General features: G+C 38.2%; 1 protein-coding gene across 2 annotated transcripts in view; it reads right to left on the bottom strand.

Annotated features, from left to right (window-relative positions):
• Nucleotides 1–27562, bottom strand: part of syt7a (synaptotagmin VIIa) — a 102329-nt gene that overhangs the window by 46592 nt on the left and 28175 nt on the right. For both annotated transcript variants that reach the window (XM_027173311.2, XM_027173312.2), the window contains exon 2: nucleotides 6447–6550. In XM_027173311.2, coding sequence (XP_027029112.2) covers nucleotides 6447–6550 — 104 coding nt within the window. The remainder of the gene's footprint in view (nucleotides 1–6446; nucleotides 6551–27562) is intronic.

Below are 27562 nucleotides of genomic sequence, written 5' to 3' on the forward strand. Positions count from 1 at the left end.
CATTCTCTGTAAACTGGTATACTGAATGTTCCTGGAAACATCTCAATTCATTCTACTGCTGAGAAAAATGTACATGCACAAGGCATAGACAATACAACCACTAAATTTTTTTGAAGAAGAAAGACACGACTGTTGTACTAAGAACCAGACATCGAACAGGTTGTCTGAGGAAAACAGCAGCAGGCGAAGGCTCGCTAAACTATAATAATGATGTACCTTGTGATGGTACAGTAGCAGAATTCAGAAACTGTCTAGTAATTTGCCACAAAACAATGATTCTAAATCACAGCCAGCAGAGCAAAGGACTTTTTCAGGGGAAAAGAGGTGTAAGGTTTTAGACTGGTCAACTCAATCACCAGAGTTTAATTCAACTGAGCAGGATTTCACCTCCTAAAGAAAAGACTGATGGAAAAAACCTTAAAAACAAACAACTGAAAGAAACTGCAGTACAAACCTGCTAAATGTTTAATCTCCAAGATCCCAACCAGTCTGTCTTTAAATCAGCATACTGTATACGAAATCCCTTTTAGATGTCTCTGAGAAACAACATGCTGCTAGATCCTCCTCGACCTTTCAGCAGTGTTTGATACGGTCTTGTCCACCATCAGGTTGAAATTTGCGGATCAGTATTTGAATGGTTTGCTTCCTACCTGGAAGGTTGCTCATATCAGATACCACAGCTTCTGTTCGGATCTCGGCACGTCTGGCAGACATATCATGTTGGATGACGCCTCATCGGTTGATGCTCAATCCTAGCAAAACTGAACTGCTGATCAGCCCAGATGATTCATCCCCAGGTCATGATCTTGCAATATCACCGCATAACGATCTGATCTCCCCTTCAGTCACAGCTCGCAACCTTGGGGTAACTATGGACACTCAACTGTCCTTTTCCCTGCATGTTGCTAATGTGACACTCTGTGTGTAATGTGTTTTCAACCTGCCTAAGTTTTCACATACCACCCCGCTGCTGTGATCCCTCCACTGGCTTCCGGTAGCTGCATCCATCAGATTCAAAACACTGATGCTTGCCTACAAAACCAAAAATGCACCAGCTCCCTCTTACTGTACCTCAAAGCCCTCATCACTGCTCACACTGCACCTCGCACCCTCAGAGCTACCAGCACTGCTCAACTGGTCCCACCATCTCTCAGGGTACGAGGCAAGTTCCCCTAAGAGGTCTGAACAGCTGAGTCACTGGCTATCTTCAAACAACGGTTGAAGACCTACTTCTTCATGAAATACTTGGACTAGCACCGTCTCCCCTGTTTGTTATATGTGTGTATATTAAACACTTTGAACAGTGTTTTAGGCTCATGGTATCTTAAGTCTGTAACCTAGCGAACCAGAGTTAATGTATTCAATGATAAAGACTTAAAAGCACTTTTGTTCATCGCTCTTCATAAGAGTCTCTGGCAAATGCTGTAAATGTAAATGAAAAGAATGAAAAAAGAAGAATGCAACAGTTTGATGACCTCAAATACCCACTCTTCACAACCAGGCTGAGATACAACTTTTTGCTCATCAGTGTTTGAGTTACCGTAACCTTCCTCTCAGCTTGACACACTCCTCCAAACTAATATTTAGACTGGCCTTAAAAAGTCCAAAGTCTTAAGTCCAAGACATGAATGAATTTCATCTCCTGTAGAGGAGACTGAAGAGGGAAACCTCCTGAAACAAACAACTGAAAGAAGCTGTGGAAAACAATTAAAAAGAAGAATGCAACAGTTTGGTGATGCTGCTACAGTAACTCAAATAATCCCTCTTTACAAGCATGCAGAATTTTTCTGAATTGGTCAATTTTCTAGTAGGAATCTGATCAGAAGTTAGTGTCAGAACTAAAGTCACTGTAGCGTCAGCAAAATAACTGGATGATATGTTGTACAGGCTGTACATGACAGATCTGAGGGCAGGAAATGACAAACGGTCATTTGTAAGTGTGCCCAGAAAAAAAAATTCAGGGTTTTTTTTAAAGTTCCAGAGAAACAGAACAGTTTGTACAACTTTACTTGTATGGATAAAGAAGAACTTTTGTCAATTTAATGTTGACAAATCTGAAATGTCTAAAAAACGGTGAACCGTGAAATTCTTCTTGAAGGTGTCTTCAGACAAATTTGCTCCTAATTCACTTAAAAACCAAGCTTTGTGCAATAATCACCCATATCTGCAGTGCTTATTAATGATTAGATGTGTGTGTGTGTGTGTGTGTGTGTGTGTGTGTGTGTGTGTGTGTGTGTGTGTGTGTGTGTGTGTGTGTGTGTGTGTGTGTGTTTGTCTATCAGGGATAATTTGTGACTCCTGGGTAACCATGCACCATTTCTTCTCTATTAGGAAGCTCTGGAACGATTCTCCACATCACCCATCGCCTTCATTAAAGCCTGCCTGGAGTTCTGATTCTTTCATATCAAATGCTGGCACCCAGAACCAGAGGATCCGTCCAATCACCAGACAGGATGCAATTATCACCAGTCTCTCTCTCTCTCACACACACACACACACACACACACACACCACACATACATGGTGAGTTCGTCTCACCAGACTTCATTAAGGATTTAATACCAGTCTGTAAGACCCCCTGACACTTAGCCATGACGCACGTCCAACTGAGTCAGATGGGAAGTGTGTGTGTGTGTGTGTGTGTGTGTGTGTGTGTGTGTGTGTGTGTGTGTAGTTTCCACCTGGTGGATGCTGACAATTAGTGATATTTACAACTCTAGGCATCTCAACTGACCCAAGAGATCTTTTCTGTGTACATATCTGTAAATACCTAACAATTACATGTTGATGAATCTAATGCACTTTTGTTCTAATGGATGCTACAAAAAAATGTCCCATTGTAAATACTGTATACTGTACACCTGCTCAAGGGATTAAATAGTCTGGATTGGGCTTGTGCAACATAAATTTTTCCCTGATTAGGAAAATGATCACCGTTTTGGGTTTAAGAAGAGTAGGCGAGGGCATAATATTATAACCAGTTTTGTTATGTAATATCCACATCTTTCTCTTTTTTTTTTCTATTGATAATGCTCGTGGGATGAGCAGGAGAGCAGAAGTTATATTAAAATAAAACTAAAAGCAGTTCATTTAATAGCTTTCTAAATCACCATAATCATTATTTTTAAAATATTATTTTAGAAACACATTATTGTCAACTAAACCTTTTTTGGGTCAAAGCTTTTGTTCTTCCATCCGGCTTAAATATTTCTAAGGTTATCCCAGTTGAACAGTAATTGATAGATTTTATTTGACATGAATCAACTCAGTGAGAAGGGGGCGGGGCTTCCAGCTTCTGGTAATATCAGGAGGTTTAAAATACGCATTTTAAATTTGCTCATCTATTATTTTGCGAGAAGAAACTTTGTCCTGGTGTGTTTTCTTGGAGCTCCTGTGCAAAATGCCTAGAGATTGACGCGCTTGCTAATATAATCAGAGATCAACGTCACAGGATATTGTGGACATAATATCTAGTAGGGATGATAATACTGTTCTATTATATTATACCAGCCATGTTTGGAGTAATCAATGGTCATCATAATGCTATTATGATCGAGGAAATTAAAAATTGAAGGGCAACCAGACAGGTGAAGAAGCATGAAGGAAGAAGACTAAATACTAATCCACTTTCTCGTGGGATCTTCTTATAAATGAATCTCATTATGACAAAATGCATGTTGAGCATCTTCTCTGCTGCATTGGTCTCTGTCTGCCTTTCTGTGTGTCCTGTTTGTCCTTCATCCGAGTCGCTAGTCCTGAAACACTACCGTTGTCTAACCTAGGGAATCTGGTGCAAATTCATATCTGCTCTCAACTTCCTGACTATTTTAGGATTTCCATCACTGCTTTTCCATTTTATGAGTCTGACTTAGCGGTCCCTTTGGACTCAGAGAAGGTCAAGCATGGTCTTGTAGAATGTTAAAAATGTCATTGTGGAATTCCTTTGCACAGCAGGTGGACATGAAAGTTGAAATTATTATTTTTTATTTAGATGCAGAAGCTGTTCCTACGTACATGATCTGCGCTGCACAGGACACATTAGGTTACCGATGTCTGTCCTGAACTACTGATAAAGCACAGAAACACATTAAGGACTTTCTGTCAAACACACACACACACACACACACACACACACACACACACACACACACACACACACACAGACTGGTATACTTGGAGTGTCTCCAAATTAAAGTGTGATACTTATACCAATTTTTTCTCTTCAGTCTAGTAGAATAAATATAGCTTTTCTCACCTTTCTAATTTTAGAGTTAAACTGTAGTCAGGCTCAGCACTGCTGTGGCAGAAAATCTCCTACAGTATAAAACTCTGTAACAAACTTTAAAAACACATCCAGATGCCACACAGGCAAACATTTTTCTGTTCTTTCTCTGCAGCTTGCATTAGGCTTCCTGCCAGAAATTCGAATAAATATGGCTTCTGTAATAGTTTACTCAAATCCACAGGCATACATGAGTACACTCACACACCTCACAAATGCCACAATCTTAGTATTAGAATATTGTTTTGTAGTTGATTAGCAAATTGAACCTTATTTCACTAATGTAGTGACGGGTTGGAGTGATGGTCCAGTATGCATCAGCTCAGGAGCAAATCCGTTAAAGTGAGGAACGAAGTACTTGGCTTACAATGTGCCGCTCGAGCCACCTAACGAGCAGCCGCCTTATTTTAATCAATCACATTTCATACTGCCTAATTAACACTGATGGAGCCTGAACAGAGCGAGCGATCAAACACTACCCACTCACACACAAGCAAAGAAACACGCACATGGGCCTCATATCTAGATCTTGTCAGTTGCCACTGTGTGATGTGTGTGTGTGTTTGATGTGTGTTCGTACTCTGGGTGAGTCCTGGTTTTGCTCAAAATCTCAAATGCATCTGCACAATTATACAGATGACGAGCCAAATTTTTATTATGTAAGCCGTGGACTGCATTACAACTCCAAGCCTTTCAATGTAATCTATAGTGACAGTATGTGCCTGTGGAGGAAAGAGCCTCATTGAGTGTGTGTGTGTGTGTGTGTGTGTGTGTGTGTGTGTGTGTGTGTGTGTGTGTGTGTGTGTGTGTGCGTACAGCATGTATTTTGGTTTGTAAGAAAAGAAGCTAATCTATATGTATTGAAAAATTAAGCACTTAGATAATCTGTCGTGCCAAGATGCAAGTTTTTTCTAAGGTGTGTGCTTGCGCATGTGTGTGTGCGTGTTCAGGACACACACTACAGCATACAGAAAATTAACTGAAATGAAGCCACAATCAAACTGCTGCCTGAGACCTGGAAAGAGGCACCATTTTATTTGGAAGTCTGTAAAAGACACTCATCACTGAACAAACCAATCTGGGGAATAAATGTGTGTTTCTTTGGGAGATGAGTGTGTGATAAGAGAAAACTGTAGATCTTATTGTGTAATACATTTAAAACATCCCTTCACTATCTGAACCTAATGAATGGCCCGAGGTGGCAGGTGAAGTGGCAGGTCCAGTTTTAACTGGAAACGTCTCACTGAAAGCCCTGAGCCACTGAGAGTTCTGACTCATTTTATATCAGACTTGCGGCGATAAAATAATAAATTTTTTTATAATGATTGAAAATGTCCCATAAGTCCATTTCCATACCTCGGTCAGAACATAAAGCCAGTGAAAATATGGAAAGCACAGAATGGCTAGAACATCAATCAAATAAATGTTTTATAAATTTTAGTCACATTAAAGATGGATGTCAAAAGCCTGGAAGTATTTTGGATCTCTGGGTCATAAAACATAAATAAATCATCCATCAGAGTTAAATATTGTTAAATAAAATAACATAAAATACAACTCATGCACACGGACAATATTAGTACTAAGTAAAAATCGAATGTCAGCAAAATGGCTTTTTGACCAAGCGGCTTTTGAGTTGTAAAACCAAACAATCAGATCTAAACTGTTCTTATAAGAAGCAAGAGCGAAATATTACTACTGCAGTCTATCTGAATGGTTCTCTACATCAAGGTATACTTAACTACACAGATAGATTTAAGCTTCCCCTTGATGACTAGAGGAAGCCTAGAGAAAGCTAGCTACTCACCAGGAGTAAGCAAGCTCCTGGTCTACTGCTGGAAAATTCCGTACCCTTTGGCTCGCGAGGTATCACATTTAAATAATACGTTCTCCTGACATTTTTCGAGGAAATTCTAATGCATTACGAGAGGGTAGTCTTATTATTACTAATATTGGAGTTGTTAGTAAAGTGTTAGTAAACACTTTTATTCTCAGTAGAAGAGCTGAATAGCAGCAGTGTCAGTGTGTGGCTTTATTTTATGCATTGATTTTATTGGGATGCTAATTTGATCATTAAAGAACTGCGTGTGGATATGTAGTGTGGTCACTGTGTGTGTGTGTGTGTGTGTGTGTGTGTGTGTGTGTGTGTGTGTGTGTAACTCACCAGCTTGCGTTGACACCAACCACAGACTCCGCACAGAGCCACCAGCCAAACAGCACACACTGTTACTGCCAATGACACCAGGAACACACTCAGTGCCACTGAGCCTGTGAATCACACACACACACACACACACACACACACACACACACACACACACACACACACACACACACACACACAGTTAATGACTGGCAGAAGGCGGGAAACATTGTTAGAATTTTTCTAGTCATAATGTGCAAAAGGTCAGTGTGGTACAGGTCAAGTGTGAGTCCAGTATAATGTTGAATAAAGGTTGTGATATACAGTAAAAAACAGAAGTATTCCATTTTCGAATTTGCTTTTCTTCCATAAATGCTGTTGGCAGTGAGGTGCAATATGACACCATGTAAGAACCATTTGGATCATTGAGATACTGAAGCTGAATGGTGTGTAGTACAAATCTTCTCTCCAGGCACATATACAATCACCATTCCTGTAGGTTTAATAAATCAGATTAGTATTCAAATAATCTATTTGAACTTTAAAGTAGAAACACCCCACGTTCGTTATGAAAAAAAAGTAGACACACTGATATGAACAGTTTTCGTTATCTATCTGTTTACTGGCTTTTCTGATTATAATAACATACAGGATTTAAAGCCAGTAATATAAAAGATGAACTATTCTTTAGCAGAAGGAACATGCACATGACAATTGGAAAATGAAATTGAAACAATCTGCAGAGAAAGAGAGATAGAGAGAGAGAGAGAGAGAAGTTCCTCAGTTTACTCCAATTACAGCGTCTAAATGTCTGTTATCTCTTGGTTGATGCACACCCATCTATTATTCTGACTTTTTTAGTACAAATGTGGATACTCACACCCATTACACTCATACACGCGTGCACGCACACACACACACACACACACACACACACACACACACACACACACACACACACACATCTTGTAAGTGGAGGCTAAAGCTGGCCATAATCGTGTCAGATGGCAGGCAGGCCAGTGTGAAGAGCAGACTGTTGGGATCAACTCTGTTAACGAGTGTGTTCTGTCTTGTTGCTCTTCCATTGTGTGTGTCTGTGTGTGTGTGTGTGTGTGTGTGTGTGTGTGTGTGTGTGTGTGTGTGTGTGTGTGTGTGTGTGTGTGTGTCCATATGGAAAAAAAAAACACCCATTTACTTGAAAAGTGAAAGAGCTGGACCTGGACCTTATGAGAGAGAGAGAGAGAGAGAGAGAGAGAGAGAGAGACAGAGAGAGAAAGTGAGAGAGAAAGAAAGTAAGAGAGACAGACGTATAGAAAATATATATCTCAGTGACTGAATAACGGGTACTCTATTTTTGGCTAAGCGCTATCGGCTGTGGTAGAACAACAGGCTTTCAAACGCCCAGCTCATCATTGTCATACCAGTCTGGGAACGGTTCCAAAACTCTGCTCACACAGGAACACACACATCCAACATCCTCACCCACAATGCCACTGGAGGTTATGTTTTACTCTACTTTCTAACACTGAGCTCCCATGTCAGTATGTCAGAGGCACATTATTTCTTCTAAAGAACAGAAACTGACGTTGTTCTTTTCTGGCCATAACTCATACATGATCAGCTGTTCCTCATCACATGACAGCTAACAACCAGGAAGTTGCTTCCTCCAAGACACATAACGCCAATCAATTAAGCACCCTATAACCACTTTAACCACAAGGAACAACATATACAGTAATATCTATAGCACTCTCAGATCTTCCACAGCATTATGGGAAAGCACATTGTGCCTTGGTTCTGCATAATCTCAGCAGAAGCAGCAGGAATTCTGGGTATTTCTCTATTACTGTTTTATAAAAACTTTTTTACACACACACACACACACACACACACACACACACACACACACACACACACACACACACACACACACACACACACACACACACACACAGAGAGAGAGAGAGAGAGAGAGAGAGAGTTATCCAGACACCCTTAATGATACAAATAAAATGGTCTTCTTGGTTAAAGAAGCTCTCAGGGCCCAAGTTCAGAGTGCTTGTTCTGGGCACAGGCCAACTCCTTCAGAAGCCTAATTACAGGAAGTCAGAAGACGTTTTTAACAACTACAATCACACTTGAGTTCAGGCATGTAGCTCTGTCTCATTGACAACTTCTCACTCTGAATTACACTTCTGTAATAAGAGAGAGGAGAAACTCCAGCACAGTGGTTTTGCATCTAGCAATGATTTGGAGGAGAACATAGATGTAGAACATGTAGAACACAGAGCAGAATGCTGAGATGTTTTTCTGCTCACCACGGTTTCAAAGAGTGATTATGAGTTTGTATATCCATCAAGGCAGCTCAAACAAATCTGTCCGTTTTCCTCTGATCTGTCTTAACAAGGTTTCCACCCACAGAACTCACTTAAACTAACTTAGTTTTGTTTTTGAAAATCCTTCAGTTTATTTTTGTTCAGTTTACTTGTAAATACTCAGACCAGCCCATCCGGTACCAACAACCATCCCACAATTAAAGTCACACAGATCACATTTTTTCACCATTCTAATAATTCATGTGAAAATGAACTGAAGCTCTTGACCTAATGCATGATTTTATACATTTCATGCTGTTTACCAAATGATTAACTGGTTAGATAAATACAGTGAAATAATAAATAAATAAAGTGAAAAATGTATATAAATTTGTAGGCATAGATGGTTGAACAGAATATAGCCTGTGATGAGTGTATTTAGGATGTACACTTAGCTTTCATTGCTAAAATGCTAACATGAACAACCCACACTTTTTTCCAACATTAAAATTTATTTGAAATAAATTCTATTATTGATTAAAGAATAAATAATATACTACTATGTATATACTTCTATTTTCTACAATATGTTACATAAAGTATATTATATATATATATATATGCTACCACCCTTTCTCGGTGGAGCTTAGCAGACGATACACACCACAAGCAACAAGCTACCATTACACCATTGAAACGAGTTAGCCTTGCTATTTTTGAATGTCCCATGCAACACATTTATATTTATGACTTCATACTGAGATTTGATTGCCAAAATACTGTACACGCTCAAAGGCCTGAAGGTCTACAACCAAACCTAGCAAAGCCCATCTTCCTTGCTGTGTGTGCGTGATAGCGAGTGCATATAGTTAATTAGTCTGGCTTTATTAGCAGCAGGCAGTTTGCTGAAAAGAGCTGCCATGATAGACAGCCTCTGGGATGCAAGATGAGGATGTACTTGACATGGTTAGGGCAGCACTTCAGAGAAACAGCAGCTACTACACACACCGCAAGACGTGTCTGTGTGCAAGGTCGAGTGGGAGTGTGCTTGGAAAAATGTCTGATGCTAAAGAGCACAGGGATGCAGACACTGACCCACTAACAGACCTTAATGAAATCTTCCCACTGAGGTTAACACCCAAGTCTGTTTGCAGCACTCTCGCATACTCTTATAAATAATTACCTTATAGTGGAAGGTGTGACTTCAAGCGTATGACCTACAAATGCTCGTCATAATCAGAAAATGTGTAACGCATCACAATCTGCACAAATCAATATACTGTAATACAGAGAAGCATCAGGTTTGGACTGAACCGCTGAGGTGAATAATGACTCTACTATAGTAAGTCGCTTAATACATGACCTCCACATCATTTTGTGTCAGGATCAGCTGACCAGGTATTGATGATGCAATGCCAGTGACTATACAGTGTCTATACTGTTAGTCATCACCATGCTTACATTTCTGTAGCCAAAATGGTCTAATTCAATTCATTGTTAACTTTCATTTTGTCTCATTCATTTTAAACTATATATAGCTGCCATAAGATAAGCGGTTTGTGGCCACGTAATAGATCTTTAGAAACTTAACGCAGGGCATTAACTATAGCAGTTTGTGTCTAGGTTTTATTAAAGAATAACCAACATTGAATAATCACCTCAGTCCACTGTGTGTATCTTAGCAAGTAAAAATATTGTGAACATAGTCAGAATTTATTTCATGAGATAACATTAACCCGAATATACCTTGTAATCTACATGTTATATAGATTATATCAAATATGTTCCCAAACCTTTTTACTAATTTCAAGTGGTATGTTTTCTTGTTCTTTTGGCAAATAATTAGTTTTTTTAAGCTTAAATGTATATAACTAAGTATATAACTTAGTTAAATGTATATAACTATATACACCAATAGAACAAGACTATGTCTAGAACTAGACCATACAATTGGCTTATTGTAATCATATAATAAAAAAAGTGTACATTTTAAGAAGAAACACTCTCAAATACATTTTAGGTTCAAATCAGATTTTCTACTTACGTTAAAAAAATAAATTATACACACACTGTATCTGACATTTTCAATTCCAATGTAGGCCACTTTACTTGGTGCTGATACTGATCATATATGTGGAATCATGACCTCTGTCTAAACATCAAAATCTATTTATCAAAGTCCTGCTTTTCATCATGTCTCACAGGGAATGTTTATTTGTGGATTTAGAGCAAGAATGGCATTTTTAAAGTATGTCCTGATTAAATCGGAGACATAAATGTGTGGCAGCTTTATGTGATAATTTATTACATGATTCAAGACTTTGTAATCAAGTTGCATTTGTTTTGAATAGAAACATGTGTTTGTCTTGTCTTAGACTACAGTTTGTTTGATATGAAGAGATCGAAAATCTTTGTGCCCTTCACTTAAATTGTATTTCTTTTGTTTTATCCAATTCTTAATTGAAAAAAATAATACATAAAAAATAGATGTAAATGATCTACTTTGTTAGGAACACCATTACAGCAGAAGACCATCAGGTTCATCTCCTGTCAGCCAGTAACAGGAATCTGATTACAGACTCACTAAAACTGGACAACTAAAGATTAGGGGTAAAAAAAGAAAAGATTCTTATCTAAACTTTCCAGTTTAGATGAGTCTGTGCCGAGGATAGCCTCAGATGTTCCTCAGGGTTCCTCACCCACCTCAGGGTTCGAAATGTTGTGCATGCTGAGATGCTTTTCTGCTCACCAGAGTTCTAAGGAGTGATTATTTGAGTTACTATAGACTTCCTGTCAGCTCAGACCAGTCTGGTCATCCTCTTCTAATCTATCTCAGCCTGCAGACCCTCTGCTCATTCAATGTTTGTTTTTCCCACCATCCAGTATAACAAATCCCAAGACATAACCTGTTTCTGAAATACCCAAACCAGCCCATCAGATACAAATAACCATGCCACGGTTGAACAACACTTTTCACCTTTGTTACCAGAACAAAATCTGCAGGATATTTGGATTGTGCTGCTGCCAAACAATTAACTGATTGGAACCTTATAAATGTGAAGGTGCACACGTGTTCCTAATAAAGAGTATGGGGAGTTTTTTTTAAATACCATGTAGATTTAACCAAAATAATAGTTTTGTCCCAACTTGGTCCGGTTTCAGCCTTATCTCAATCAGCCATTGATCAGATTTGTTTCAACAAACTTTCTCTCTGTAGGATCTGAGAGCAGGAGTATGTTGGTACCTGGCAATTGGCCTGCTGTTGGCAGTGAAAGCATTTCAGGCAGTCAGAGCTGGAGAAACACTCATCACTGCATCACAGTCATATGTTTAGATAAGAAATTAGGTTCCATTTCTGAGTGTGTTATTATCTGATTAAGGTGTCAAAAAACAATATCTAAAAAAACCCCATATTATTCAGGCGATGACGTGTGTAGTTAATTTTAGCTTAATTTTGAATTCAGCATCTTGAATATTTAAGATTCTACACTTTTTCAACATAATTACTCTAGGTCACTTTTCAATTTTAAGCAAATCTGTGTTACTTTGTTAACTCCTTTGTACAAAATGTCAGATTATCCTCGAGTCTTATCTCTTCCACTGAAGCGTATGTTTATTCGACACTCCGACCTGATTTGATTTAACATGCATCGCCAAGTTTTACATGAACTTGCGGAGTCCACGGCAGCTAATGTGCACACTGTAATTAAAGCTAAAGGGAAAATTAAATACTAATATATATATTGTATATTTCACCCAGGTTGTTGCAGATAATATCACTTGTATTGAAAAAAGTTTGTATTAACTTGAAAAGATGCAAAATAGAAACTTTTTCTCTAATTCTTTGGCCCAATTGTATGAATCAGACTGGAGTACACTGTATGTGCATATAACATAAATGTTTTATAGCAGGCTACATCATCAGACCCCATAACTATAGAGTCAATAAAGCTTGACGTGTAGGAGAAGTGTATCTGTGTGTGTGTGTGTGTGTGTGTGTGTGTGTGTGTGTGTGTGTGTGTGTGTGTGTGTGTGTGTGTGTGTGTTTGTCCACTTTTTTTTTTTTTTTTTGTCCACAGATTGTGGGGAATGAGCTGAGTGATGGTGACTAGTACAAACCTGGAGGGCAACAGTGAATAACATCTACAGCAAGAGAAGATGGAAAGCAGCACACACCTAGACACAACGTACCCACTGACCTCAATGCATCTGTGGCTGTCATTTCACAAAGACAAAGACATGAAAAGATGGAGTGATTTTCTCCAGTTTCCTGCACCTTTCCCCCCTACTTCCGGCTCTAAAACAGCATTTATTCAAACCTTTCCAGGTAATTTCACTCACTGACTAAGGATGGATAATCAAAAGGATGATACACCGAGACCAAATAAGACAGAAGGAGAGGAAGAGAATGTGTTTGTGTCTTTAAAAGAAGAAGATTCTGTAACCGAGAGCTAGAACATTTGCTTTCTATTTATAAATATCTACACGTTCCTCCACCCTGAAGAAGAGCCTCTCGTCATTTGTATTCACACATATGTCCAAATGCAAGCTCACATATTGCTGAAAACTGGCTCAGAAAGAGCAACTTCTAACAGTATGAGCATGATATTTTATTTCCTGTAATGACCCACAGTGCATGAGGTCCCAGGTGGAGCACAGATGAGCACTAGAACAGCATCTGAGTTCTGCACCTCTTGAAAATACTGTTACTGAGCTCGAGGACCAGACAAAATGTTGCTAAACAAAAATAAATTCCATGCCTGCACACACAGCAATGTGAGCAAAGCCTCTTCGGTGAGAATTATGTAACATGAACACTGAGCTGTGCGATGTGTTATACAGGTACAACAGTGTTATTAAAGCACACCCCAGCTTTAGCACATTAAGATAAGATTAATTTGGAAATTAGTTCTAGATCAATGTGAGCCATTGTGAAATTATAGAACTAATACAGGTCTTTTATTAGGAGAGGAAATTGTCTACTCATTTACTGCCAGTCTTAATAATACTGTATGGATTTATCTTAAAATGTGTCAATAAAAAAAGAACAAGGACAATATTGTGCAGTGTGCTGTTTCTACTGAACCAATAGTGATTTTATTTTCCAAAGAAATTCTGTATATTTTATGAAATATGAATGTGTGCAATCAAACGGGCTTTTTCCTCCATGCAAAGACATTTGCTGCCATCAAGATTAACATTTTAATATTAATTAAAAAGATTCATATTTTAACCCAAAATGGTTTAAGGTTTGATGAAGACATGAGGAACTACATGTTTTTCCCTAGCCTATTAGCCTTCCCTAGCCTTTCTGCTCTCTGAGATGTTCCAAGTGCTGGTTGATAAGTGTATAAAAATTGAAGCCGTTATCTTTGACCACTAAAGGTAAGGTCATCAACAAAAGGAAAAACACACATCTCATACTGAAAGCCAATAGAGTCCTGACTCATTTTAGATCAGATTCAAGCCAAAACATCAGTCACTTCTTTATACCGATTGAAAATGTCCATTACTGTAAGTCCATTTCCATACTGCCTGCAGAAGAGAACACTAGTGTATTGGTTCAAAGGGTCAAGACATGCCCAAGATATCCAGTTCAGGTCCGTATTGACTATGAAGCTCTCTCTGATGATGGACAGTGTCTGCGATACAACAACTGATTGAGCTCAAAAAGTCATTACAATGAATTCACCAGATGCTACACATGATGGCCTGTGATACTTGAATGTGTTCACAACAGATGGACTGTGGTCTATGATGATGAGTCCTTAGGTTAAACTCCTAACTTAAAAATACCAAGTAGCCCCATTAGACTGCGACTGACTTACAGCATACCTCTTATACTGGACCTCTAATTCTTACTAAATACCCTTATTTAACATAACCCACAGTTATGGTATCTCTAAACATGTCAGTATTCTAACACTGCTTTTCAGCTTTTAGGTTTTTTGGGAAACACTTTTTAAGTAACTAAATTTTTATCCACAAAGCTCATTAAATGCTCATTCAGTCCTTCATCATTTCAAGACTGGACTACTGAAAATCTGCACCGTCTCCCATTAGACGTGATCTCCTTAAAGCCACCTCACTGAGATACTCCCTCCATTGCCTTCTAATTGCTGCCCCATCAGGCTTACAACAAATCCAAAAATGGACCAGCACTTCTCTCCACAATGCACTGAACCACACACCCTCTGATCCTCACATACTGCTCAGTTGGACCTACCATCTCTCAGTAAATAAGGAAGGTATGCATTAAGACTTCTCTGTTCTGGTGCCTAGGTGGTGGAACAAACATCCCATAGATGTCCAAAGAGCTATGTCACTAGCTGTTTTCAAAGTTCTTCCTCCTCATGAACAACTTAAATTAGCACTTTGACATCTTAAAAAATTGTGTTGTCATGTGATTTTCACACTGTATTACATCCCTAACAGATCTTCTAGTCCCTGACCCACTGAACCAGCATGTGATATATGTTTAATAAAAGAAACTTCTATACACTCTAAAGTCACTCTAGATAAAAGTGTTTATCAAAGGCCAGAAATGTAATGTAAATGTATACTCATTGCTGTGTAGAAGACTCGGGAGGCTGAGATTTTTGGCTGAAGTCCAGGCTCACGTTTAATTCAGTCCATGCTTTTTAGCACACTTGGGGGAGATAACTCAACAAACAGCATAAAAGAAGGAAACGGGTCAGTCCCATACACTAGTTCATGTTCAAGTTCATGTTCATATATCATTTTAATGTATATACTCAGTAGTTTACATACGAGTCTGCATCATTGTTGGTGTTACAGCAGGTGTGGGATGGACTAATTAAAATATAATAGAATTAAATAAACTTGTACCATCCACTGTTTCAGCTGTATTATGTCAATGTTAAAGAACAGCCTGTGACAGAGTGTACAGACTTTTAGACAAATTTCCATTTGACTGACTTGTAAAAATAAATAAATAAATAAAAACAATAGCTTAGTGTTCGATATTTACTGCAAATGAGACATAAAACAGCAGTAATAAAACAAAGAGGATTATTTTCAATTTGGTTTATAAGGCTTTAGAAAATTTGCTATTTTACAGTATTGTAATCACCTCTTAATACTCTCTCTCTCTCTCTCTCTCACACACACACACACACACACACACACATTATTTTATATAGCCCATAACAAAGTTCTATTGAAATGGAGTTCATGACATACATTCTTGTTTCTTTGGGCACTACTGGTTAATGTTAATAAACCACCTTATAAAATAAAATCTGATATGTACAAAACTGTTTCTATTATAGAAGAGTTTTAGTTATATTGCTGACTGTCAGGTAGGACTTAAACCTGTTTGCCAATATACTCTCACGGTCCACTTTAGTAGAAACACCTGAACACGTGTGTATTTCTGCAGTTTCATTTAATGTTCACATCAAACATAAGATTGAGAGATACAATCTGATCTCTGGGACTTTAACTGTGACCTGGATGTTGGTACAAGATGAGCTGCTTTGAGTATTTCAGAAACTGATGATCTCCTGGGATTTTCACACACAGCAATCTCTAGGGTGAGTGTGTGTCCCTGATGGATTCAGATTCCTGTTCTTGGCTGACAGCAGTGGAACCTGATGTGGTCTTCTGACCATCGACCTCAAGACATCTTCTGCTTTTCTGCTCACGATAGTTAAAAAGAGTGATTGTGTTACAAAAAACTTCATGTCAACTCAAACAAGTCTGGTCACTTTCTTCTGATTTTTCTCATCCACATGGTGCAGACCTTCTGTTTTTTTTTTTTATTTGTTTGTTTGTTTTTTCCACCTTTCTGTGTAAACTCTAGAGACTATTGTTGTACAAATCACTGGTTTCTGAAAAACTCAATACCGGCCTGTCTGGCACCATCATCCGTGACATGATTAAAGTCACAGAGATCAGATTTTTCCCTGATTCTGATGTTTGATGTGAACAATAACTGAAGCACTTTTTATCTGCATGGTTTTATTCAGCCTCATGATCAGCTTTTCAACTGCATAAATCATTGATACATTCATTACACAATGTAATATTAGGATTTAACAAACAAAAACACATACTGTCTGAATAAACATCATTAAAGATATTTAATATGTACTTGTAAACCTTTACATGGTACTGTACAGCATGTATATGTTACATTTTTGGGTAGATTTATAGCATTTTTGTAAAACCTGAGGACAATGGGAACAAATACTTTTTTAGTTCATCTAAAGACTCATGGTTATTCAGATATTGATTGTATCTCATGAGCCGTTCCCTCTTGAACATACACTAAAACATACTGTACATCACTATATCAGATGCACAAAAATCTACTGCAGCTCTGTGCCAAAATTAAACCAGGTCTAAATCAGGATTTGTAAGGAAGGGAAGCCCTGTTTCCGGGAGGTTGAGGTTGACTATAATTGACCATCTTACATAGAAAGAACACACTGAGGTTTTTATAGTACATTTATTAACATGCTGTATTGTGTTTTAACTCACACTGATCCACTGTAGCCTTTCCATACCTCCATATTATGTTGTAGCTCAGTGGTTAAGGTGTTGGGCTTATGATCGGAAGCTCATAGGTTTGAACCCCAGGTCCACCAAGCTGCCACTGCTGGGCCCCTGAGCAAGGCCCTTAACCCCACACAGTTGTAAGTCACTCTGGATAAGGGTGTCTGCTAAATGCCATAAATGTAAATATAATATGAACCCAGTTTACAGAGCTTATAAAGAAGTATGTGAAACTACACAAATTCTGTTTTTAGCTTCTCAGTACTATTTGTGTATCTGCTTCCAAATGTTTTTGAGTATAGTTAACAACTTCTGTTAAACTTTCAGGGCCCATATGCATAAAAATTTGAAGAATGATCTCAGAGAGCTCCTAAATTTGCTTAAAATATTCAAACTAGGAATCTTAGCTTAAGAGTGATCCAGAACCAATCTCAGAGCTACTTTGGGCAAGGACAAAACAACAGCTTTTATCTTAGAGAGTAGGCATGGCTTGTACTGTGAACTACTGTACACTACCTGAACTGTACATTCTTCTTCATCATCATCATCATCATCATCATCTGTACTGTTTAAAAAATCTGTTGAAATCTTGATTCAACTCCTAATTTAATTTCATCTCCTTGCAATCAAATAAAAGCTAACACTTTAAACCTGCTTACTGTCACTTTAAATCACCAATTATTTATTTATTTATTCATTTGAGCTGAAGTGATTTGTTACAAGCTGACAGGAAGTCAGAGTTTTTAAATGCTGCAGGTCTGGCAGTCTTGACTGGTCAACAGTGGAATTTTTATTTTTTGTCACATAATGAAATACGTTTTGTGGCTGATCATAATAAAAAATTACGTTTTTTTATATAACTGTCTCTCTGGTCATGGTAATCAGCATATGCCTGTTAGCACTTTAATTAACGCTGACTTAAAGGTCACGTTTTCACGCTCTTTCAGTTGAAATCTCCTTCAATTTTGCTTGATTTCCTAAAATCCCACTCGGCCTCCAACGCTCCCCAAAACTGCACTGATTGCTTTTGCTCATCCTTTTAATAGAAACCAAACCTCATTCTTCATGTTCCAAAAATTTCCATCGTACACCAGCACAGCCAGAATGATGGTGGATGTGGATGGAATGGAACACCATCCCACAGCATGTAGGACATAATGAAGCAGCACTGACTGGAGATTGCATTAACCCTAATAGTATTGAAGGGTGATTTGTCAAACAGGAAAACCTGAAGATAAACATGCCCATGCAGCCTCCAGCCAGCAACATGATTACATTCAAGATCCTCTGAAAGACAGATCCAATTTGGTTCCCAAGCAAATAACTGCAATTATTTGCCCAACAGCTTTAGCTTTTAGCAGAACATTTTTTTGAACGTTACAGTTCCAAGTACATTTACTTTACTAACAGTTACCACATTTACAGCTGTGTCCTGAACAACTATACACTGTGCAATATGTACGTTACTGTACTCTAGTGTATGAATTTTACATTATAATAATGATATAATAATAGAACAACAGTAATAATAGAACAATAATAGAACAGCGTGTAATGCAACAAAACTAGCTTTAGAAGAATATTATTGATAAATTGTTGAAAAATAAAATCACACAACGTAGGCTAACTTGGAGACTTTTTTCAGTTAAACAACTGCATCGTCCAAGTACTTGAAGTGCACCCTTTTTCTTGAAATTTTCAGCGGGAACAAACTGATCATGATATTTACACTAGAATGGCATAGATACTGCATAGGTAACTGATTTGTAACACACGTTATGTTTCTCGTTGTTTCAACAAGGTCAGAGCAATAAACAAGGACCCAAACCACTCAAGCCGTAAACTGGTCTATCCCCTAGTGTCTGCTACGAGATACTGCATCAAGCAGTCTGCACGCACTAGCAGAATGAAGGACGGTTTATACCCACAGGCAGTCTGAATCCTGAGTAGTGCGTTATTGAACACTAAAAAAAACACTATATTACATGCTGTTGTTATACAGATCTTTTTTGCACATTATACCACACATAATAGTAAAACTACACTTAATATAATGCAGTAAACCCTTGCAATAACAGAACATGAATAATATTTACTGATACATGATTAACACTTACTGATACCTAATTAACACTTACTTCAATATAAACTCAATCAAGCCTGTCCTATAAGAAATATTATGAATAAATGATGTGTAATTTTAAATTGTTTCACTCTTGTGGGTAAAGGAGCAGAGCTCCAGACCCCTGAGCATCCCAGAGCATGTACTACAGTGGGATTGGAAGAAAAATAGATGGAGAACAAGGTAAAACAGGTCTATTATTAGTGCATCTTTCTACATTCAATAAGGAGAATCTGTGTAAATTATGAAAGTATGAAGTACAGATCTTATTTCAGGCATTTAACCAAAAACCCACTGAGATCAGGCCGATGGAAACGGAAGTGCTGAAATCTGAGCTCGTTTCCAGGTTTCGGGATTCGTTCCTACAGTGCTCCATATCAGAAACACACAGCCATGCTCAGGTCTGTCCTGTGTATAAAGAACGTGTGTATATATAAAGATACAGTGATAAAGAACTTACACCATACTGATAAGCAGTTAATCAGTCTGTGAAGAAGAAACAATTGATGTCATTCTGTAGGGTGACAGCTCAATCATAACTCGCACTCCATCATACTGTCCTTATTTAACTAAATAAGAAAAAAAAACAATTATCCCCTGAGTAATTAAAACAACGATGACAGTTGACAGTCCAGTGACAGTTCAATTGAACACTCAGTTTTAATGAAATTTGAAATACTGAGCTGAGTTTCTCAAGCATTCTTCAAAAAGGCGTCAGAAAACATAATCCATGGTTTTTGGCCTAAAAGACTGCACAATGTTGAACACGGACCATTTACACTCCCACGTTTTCTCCACGACCCTTCAATGTCAAATAAAAGGCTGTCACCGTATGTGGGTCTGGAATCCTATTTGCTCCTGAAACTGTGACATTTTAAGGCCCATGTCCTAGATTCCCTAACCACACACACACACACAGACACACACACACACACCCCACCTCCAGGGGCCAGCGCTAAAGCCAGACAGACTTCACTTGCCATAAACAAATTACTAAAGATTTATGAGCACCTGGAGACCCCCTCCTCAGTCTCACTTCCCTTCCCTTTGCACTCCTCCTTGTTGCTTTTCATCACACTCATTTTTTTTTATCTCTATCTCTCTTTTGGTGTTCCTTTGCCCTTTACCTCACTGCTCATTGAATTAAAGTGTCTCTGTAAAGAGCGCTTTATTACTGCATGAGACAACGTCCTCTGTAAAGCTCAGAGGTGACTGCTCGCCTTGCACCCTCAAATCAGAGATAGAATATCGACTGGTGCTTAGCCCTGCCTGGCTCTCCAGCCTGGTTCTGGACTCCATAAAACAAACAGCAATAGACAGCTTTATAGTCGTTTATCATGGGATTACTACTTCATGTTCTGCCTATGGGTCAGAATGGCAATCTGCATGCATGTAGGCATTAAACATGCACAATGTACTCACCTCTAAACACATGCAAATCACTCACTTACCAAAGATTGTATTCATTTTCAATGTTATTTGTATAGAGTTTGTATATCTGTTTAACATTATCTCTATTGAGCCAGATTTGAGCGTGCCGAGGAAAATCTCTGAGACAACATGAGGAAGAAACCCAGAGAGGAACCAGACTCACATCCTCATCCAGTGAAGTGCAATTATTTTCCTTCTGCAACTCAGTATTATATGCTAAAAAATGCAATTATACATTAATGACAAAGAGATGATTTCTAGTTCCACATCATATGCATTTCTTCTTAATCTAGTCAGGCTCTTTTCTCTGTCTCGGTCACTATCAGCAGTCTAAAGCAACTTTTAATAGAGATGGCATCACTAAAACCTGATTTGCCTCTCTCAGTACTTTTACCCACTGAATAGAAGCTTGTGATTTATTCCTAAATAACTATACCCTGGAGCGTATCATCTTCTGAGTTGTGAAATTCAAATATATTCTTTACTCAGACTCAAAGAAATCAGACTCTAGCTGGTCAGAAAAAAGGTCCTAAGTGAAAGCTCAAATCTTAGACTTGTTTCATTCAATGACCATAAAAAGAACTATCTAAACTTGGGCCACACACCTTTACACCCAATGCAATTTGGATTCCGTACAAACCACTCTACAGAGACCGCAAACTGTTTCCTCCTTGAAAATATCAAGTTAAAATTAGATAAGGGTGGTATAGTTGGTGCAGTGTTCTTGGACCTTAAGAAGGCTTTCGACACTGTGAACCAGCAGACACTATTATCAAAATTATCTTCTTATAATTTCTCAGATGAGGCTATGAAATGGATGGAGTCATATTTAACTAACAGGAAACAGTGCGTACATATTGGTAATTTTTATTCTTCATACCTGGACTGTAATATTGGTGTACCCCTGGGGTCAGTATTGGGCCCTATTTTGTTTAGCCTGTATATTAATGACTTGCCTTCAGTTTGTCAATCTGTTAATATACAAATGTATGCAGATGATACGGTTATTTATTTGCATACTATGACCAAACAACAGGCAGCAACTGAACTAACCAAAGCATTGGTGCATGTTTCTGCCTGGCTAAAAATCTCAGATCTGCATCTTAACATTAACAAAACAGTCTGTATGTTCTTTTCTAAGAGGTCCACAAATGTACTGCAGGCAGATGTTTTTATAGAAGGAGAAAAAAATCATGGAAGTGTCCAATTTTAAATACCTCGGTATTACTTTGGACTCTAATTTAACTCTTAAAAAGCATGCAAAAAAGTGGCTAATATCGTCAGATATAATATGGCCAACTTTAAACACATTAGGCCATATATAACGATAGAGGCAGCCAAATTATTTATGCATGCCATGATTTTTCCTCACATATTATACTGTTTCACAAGCTGGTCCCAAGCAAATATGACAACTTTAAAACCAATTGAGACCCTTTATAAGCAAACCTTAAAAATATTAGATCAAAAACCTATCAGTCATCACCACTGTAATATTGTTACCAAATACAATTTATTCAATTTTAACAATTTCTTACATTATCAAGAACATTTCTTACATTACAGTCTCATTTTTAAAATTTTACATGGGCTTGCACCCCCACCACTGCGTGAATTTATAACTGAGGAATACCAGTGATGGGGCAAACAGGTCAGCTACCAGGGGAGACTGTGTTATACAGTATAGGCAAAGTAAGTTCGGTCAAACAGTTTTTTCAGTACGGGCCTCAAATTATTGGAATTGTCTCCCTACTGAACCCAGAAAGAGCACCAGCTATTCATCATTTAAATTCAAACTCAAGAAATGGATTAAAAACAATCAAAATTGCAATCATCAATAGTTAACTTATTTTATCTTTGGTACTGCCCATTTTTGTATTGTATTTATTATTATCTATCTAGTGTTTTAATTTGTTTTGTGTTTTTCATGTATTTAATTTTGGTACTATGATACTGTGTTGACCTGCCAAGGGACTGCAGATGAAAAATAGCTCTTCAGCTAATTCTGGCACATTTACATTTTGAGTGTAAGCAAAAAATGTTGATTGATGTGCATTGTCCCTTTCAAAAAAACAAAAAAAAAACAAAAAAAAAAAACAAGCCAAAATATAAACTTTATTCATCCTCAAGGAACCAGGTTATAGAATAGAGAGAATGATTTGTGCATAAGACAGCAGTTATATCAAATATACACTCTACAAAACACATCCTAGCCAACCAAGAATTTTTAAGAGGTCAAGAAGAAAAAAGGGATTTGAAATCGTACTTATTTAAGATTGAGCAGACCCTCTTAATGATCTGCCTTTGTGTCTCTTCTTTTTCCTTCTCTTTCTTGTTCCCCAAGGATCTCGCTTGAAAGGGCAGTCGAGAGAAACACTTTCTGAACCCTGGCGTTTACCAATAATTGGATGGTTGTGTTTGCCCACTGTTTCTTTTGGCATAGCATCTGCAGATTGATACACTCATTGGAGAAACAAAAAAAAATCACTAACAAAAACATTCTCGGTTGTATAGAAAACCTTTCCTATAGGAATTGTTCCGACATCATGACACTTGAAAAAGCTCCTCTCCCAGAAATCAGAGTGAGGTGTTAAAAAGCTTGTGTATAGAGGATGATGGATACTGTTCATGCTTTAGTGGTATGCAAATAGCACGAAGCATGCCACAGCCATCGTAGCACTAATGTAGGTAATATAACAGTCCCTCCTAGATACCAGAATATCAGCAAAACTCAGCAATATTGGAGGAGGTCGCAGATTTTCTACAGATTTGGACCAAATCATGTCATGTAATGACACAACACGCATTCAGACAAAGCCCTCTTCGATTCACGTGTGTGGAACATGAGTACAGCTCTAACTGAAAGTCATTACAAGTGTGTGTTTATTGGGAGGAGAATTCTGTGCTTGCAATTTGGCCAATTCAAGTAACAATCATTAAAAATTCTGGAATTCCCACTAGAGAATCCCAGAGGGACTAAATATATTTTACTTATAAAAATTAGTGGGCTTTTGGCATGCTAACAACAAGATGCAGCATTACTTGATAGCGACAATAAACCATCTAGTTGCTTATCACTATCCTTTTCATACCATCATTTATCTTCCAGATCCTCAGTGATAAACCAAACCTCCCTAAAAACACTACCCTGAGGAAGAAAAAGAAACTCAGCCATGGGCATCAAAGGTTTAAAAATAGCAGCACAAGAAAAAAAAAAGAAAAAGCACACACAGGCACAGATCTTCACATCTGCTTCTGGTTCAGAATTACTGCTGAGTTGGAACTGCAGTGAAGCTCCACATCCATGCTGTAACGTTGCTACTGAACTCAATGTGTCACATGCTTTAAAAAAAACAATACTTTGTCCTAGTGGTGTTTAATTATCACTCGTATATTAATCAAATGTCAGTGGTCACGGTTTAACTTGGAATCATCAGTTTTCACTGCGCTGGTATAAGCTAGTAGAAACGGTTTTTAAAATCATTCATGTCTCAGGTTTGAAGGAGTTTAAAATAAAAGCTAAAAAGCGATATCTGAAGCACACCCTGAATCATAAAAACACATCAGTTAGCAACACTTAATCCACAAATAAACATTTAATCCCTCGACTCATATGAGTAATAACCTTGATCCCATTCTTTAAGAAAACACTAAAGATTAAATATCCTGCTGTTCGGTTTACCTACAAGAAAACGTTACAGCATGCAGTACTGTATGTCGACATCACGTGACTTGTTATGGTACGAGATTCTGTGTGTCTTGTACTGTGTGGGTGAGATATATATGTAATCAAATAGTTTAACATTCTCTAGAGGTGAGCTCTCTTGTCCTGTGTTCTGTAGCACACAATAAACGACCCATACAATTTGTGTGCTGTGACCTTTTGCGAGGGCATGTCTGCGATGGAGAGCTTTCTGGGATGAGTTACAATGCTGTTCCTGAGCTATCTGGATCAGATAATAGCACTTCATATTCAGAGCTGAGACGCCAGGGGACAGAGACAGTTAGGAGGTAAAAGATGCTCACCTAGCAGAGAGAGCTGAATTTAACACATTCATTAGGAAACCAACTGAAGATATGAGATGTGAGCTCACTGGGGAATTTATATTAGCCCAAACACTGCAAAAGCAAACACACACACACACACACACACACACACACACACACACACACACACACACACACACACACACATATACAGTATGTGCACACACACACAAAGTGGTGAAAAAAGTCTTTGCCCACACTTTAATGTTTCAGATAATCAAACAAATTTAAATATTAGTTAAATAATACACATGTAAACACAACATGGCGGTTTTAAATGAAGGTTTTTATTATTAAGGGAAAACTAAATCCAAACCCACATGGCCCTGTGTGAAAAAGTGTTAAAACATAACTTAACTGTGGTTTTTTTACCCAATTTACCCAAAGAGCGCAGCGACGACTAAGCCAAGATGTCACAAAAGACCCCACAACATCCAAAGAACTGCAGGCCTAACGTGCCTCAGATAAGGTCAGTGTTCATGACTCCTCCATAAAAAAGAGACTGGGCAAAAATGGCCTGCATGGCAGAGTTCCAGGATGAAAACCGTTGCTGAGCAAAAAGAACATAAAGACTCATCTCAGATTTGCCAGAAAACACCTTGATGATCCCCGAGACTTTTAGGAAAATACTTTGTGGACTGACGAGACAAAAGTTGAACATTTTGTAAGGTGTATGTCAAATTACATCTGGCATAAAAGTAACACTGCATTTCAGAAAAAGAACATCCTACCAACAGTAAAATAGTGTGATGTAGTGTTGGTAGGTGGTAGTGTGATGGTCTGGGCCTGTTTTGCTTCTTCGGGACCTGGAAGACTAGATGTGATAAATGGAACCATGAATTCTGCTGTCTACCAAAAAATCCTGAAGGAAAATGTGCAGCCACCTTCGTGACCTCAAGCTGAAGAGAACTTGGGTTCTGCAGCAGGATTGTGATCCAAAACACACCAGCAAGTCCACCTCTGAATGGCTGAAGAAAAACAAAATGAAGACTTTGGAGTGGCCTGGTCTAAGTCCATGACCTCAAAAAGCCTGTTCATGCTCGAAAACCCTCCAATGTGGCTGAATTACAACAATTCTGCAAAGATGAGTGGACCAAAATCCCTCCACAGCGCTGTAACAGACTCAATCCAAATTATTGCAAATGCTTGATTGCAGTTCTTGCTGCTAAGGGCAGCCTAACCAGTTATTAGGTTTAGGGGCAAGCACTTTTTCACTATAAAAAAAAAAAACACCACCAAATGGTCAAAATCACAAAACTAATGCAATCATGGCATGAAGCAAATGACTCCGATATTCTAAGGGCCAGATACAGTACATGTACTCACAAGTATAAGCTCTCTATATGAAGGAGAGCTGCATTCTGGGAACATTATTATACTTATTATACATATAAGGAACTAATTCAATTATATTTTTTTTGTTTCTGCATAGTGCCTAAATAACACATTGATAAGCACTGAATAAATATTTTATAAAGCTGAAGAATTTGTGAAAAGCTTATGCCAAAATGTTAGTTTTTTCATGTGTATATTCTACAAGAAGACCTATGAATGTGCTATTACAGTACATACAGTACAAACGAATAACTTGGAAGATATGCTGAAAAGATAAACTCACACACACAACCACATACGAACTGGCTATACAAAGTCAAAACGTACGTTTTTTGTGTTGGACAAGATGGAATTGCGATAAATCATGATGCCAGAACTTTCCACCTCAGTGTGAAATGACAGTTTATAAAAACCATCGCCATGCTGCACTGTGGAAGCAGTGTTGTTTTGGTGATGTGCTTTTCTTTTGCACCAAACATACTATTTTATGAGAGCACATTTTGGTTTGCAACATTATATGTATACATTTAACAGTGATTAAAAACACAGATTGACTGTGTGTTTCAAATACATTCAAAACGTAGGAAGTGTCACTGAACAAAGATGTTATGCAGCATACAACATAGAGCTGTGAATGTAACTGATGTGATAAAAAATGTTTTTTACACTTTTACACTGAGGTTCAGTTGTTAGTGATGTGTTAATGGCATAGTGAGTGCTTTTGCGTTCATGCTGAGCAATTTTGCTGTCTCTGTGAACACTATTGAGTGCTGCTGCTCTGTTTGTTCAGTGATTCACTTTCACTGAGAATTCTACGCTGTGTTGGATTTGTGGGGTTGAGCTTGGCTTTGCTGCTCGCCACCCTACCTTTTGCCCAGCTTAGAGCACAAGGTCACACAAACCTCATGTGGTTCAGTGCAGCTCTACAACAAGCTTAGCTTTTGAATCGGTGCCCAGTTCAAACAGTGAGAGGCCTGCAAACATGGCCTGCTTACTGGCACACGAGTGACTGAGGAAAAGAGATAGGCAGAAAAGAGGCCTGTGCACAATAGCCATCGTTATGCTTCAGCTATGCCAGTTAACACACACACACACACACTCACCATGCTGCACAAAGCCACCCACATTTTAGTATCATGTGATTGTTTGCCATTTCCCACTGGGTCCTCATGGTTTCCTTTACTGTATTTATAAGTATATGTATATATAAGAAATAAAAGGCACTTAAACTTTATAAGCCCAAATATTAACATTATTTAACAGAGCAAGCCAAAGGTGGAAAGGAAAAACTCCCTGAGACTACCTCTGATTGTTCTCACTTGCTGACAGTGGCTTGGTTATGGGCCTGCACCTCATACAACGCCTCA

The sequence above is a fragment of the Tachysurus fulvidraco genome, chromosome 10 (assembly GCF_022655615.1).
Source record: "Tachysurus fulvidraco isolate hzauxx_2018 chromosome 10, HZAU_PFXX_2.0, whole genome shotgun sequence".
Lineage (NCBI taxonomy): Eukaryota > Metazoa > Chordata > Actinopteri > Siluriformes > Bagridae > Tachysurus > Tachysurus fulvidraco.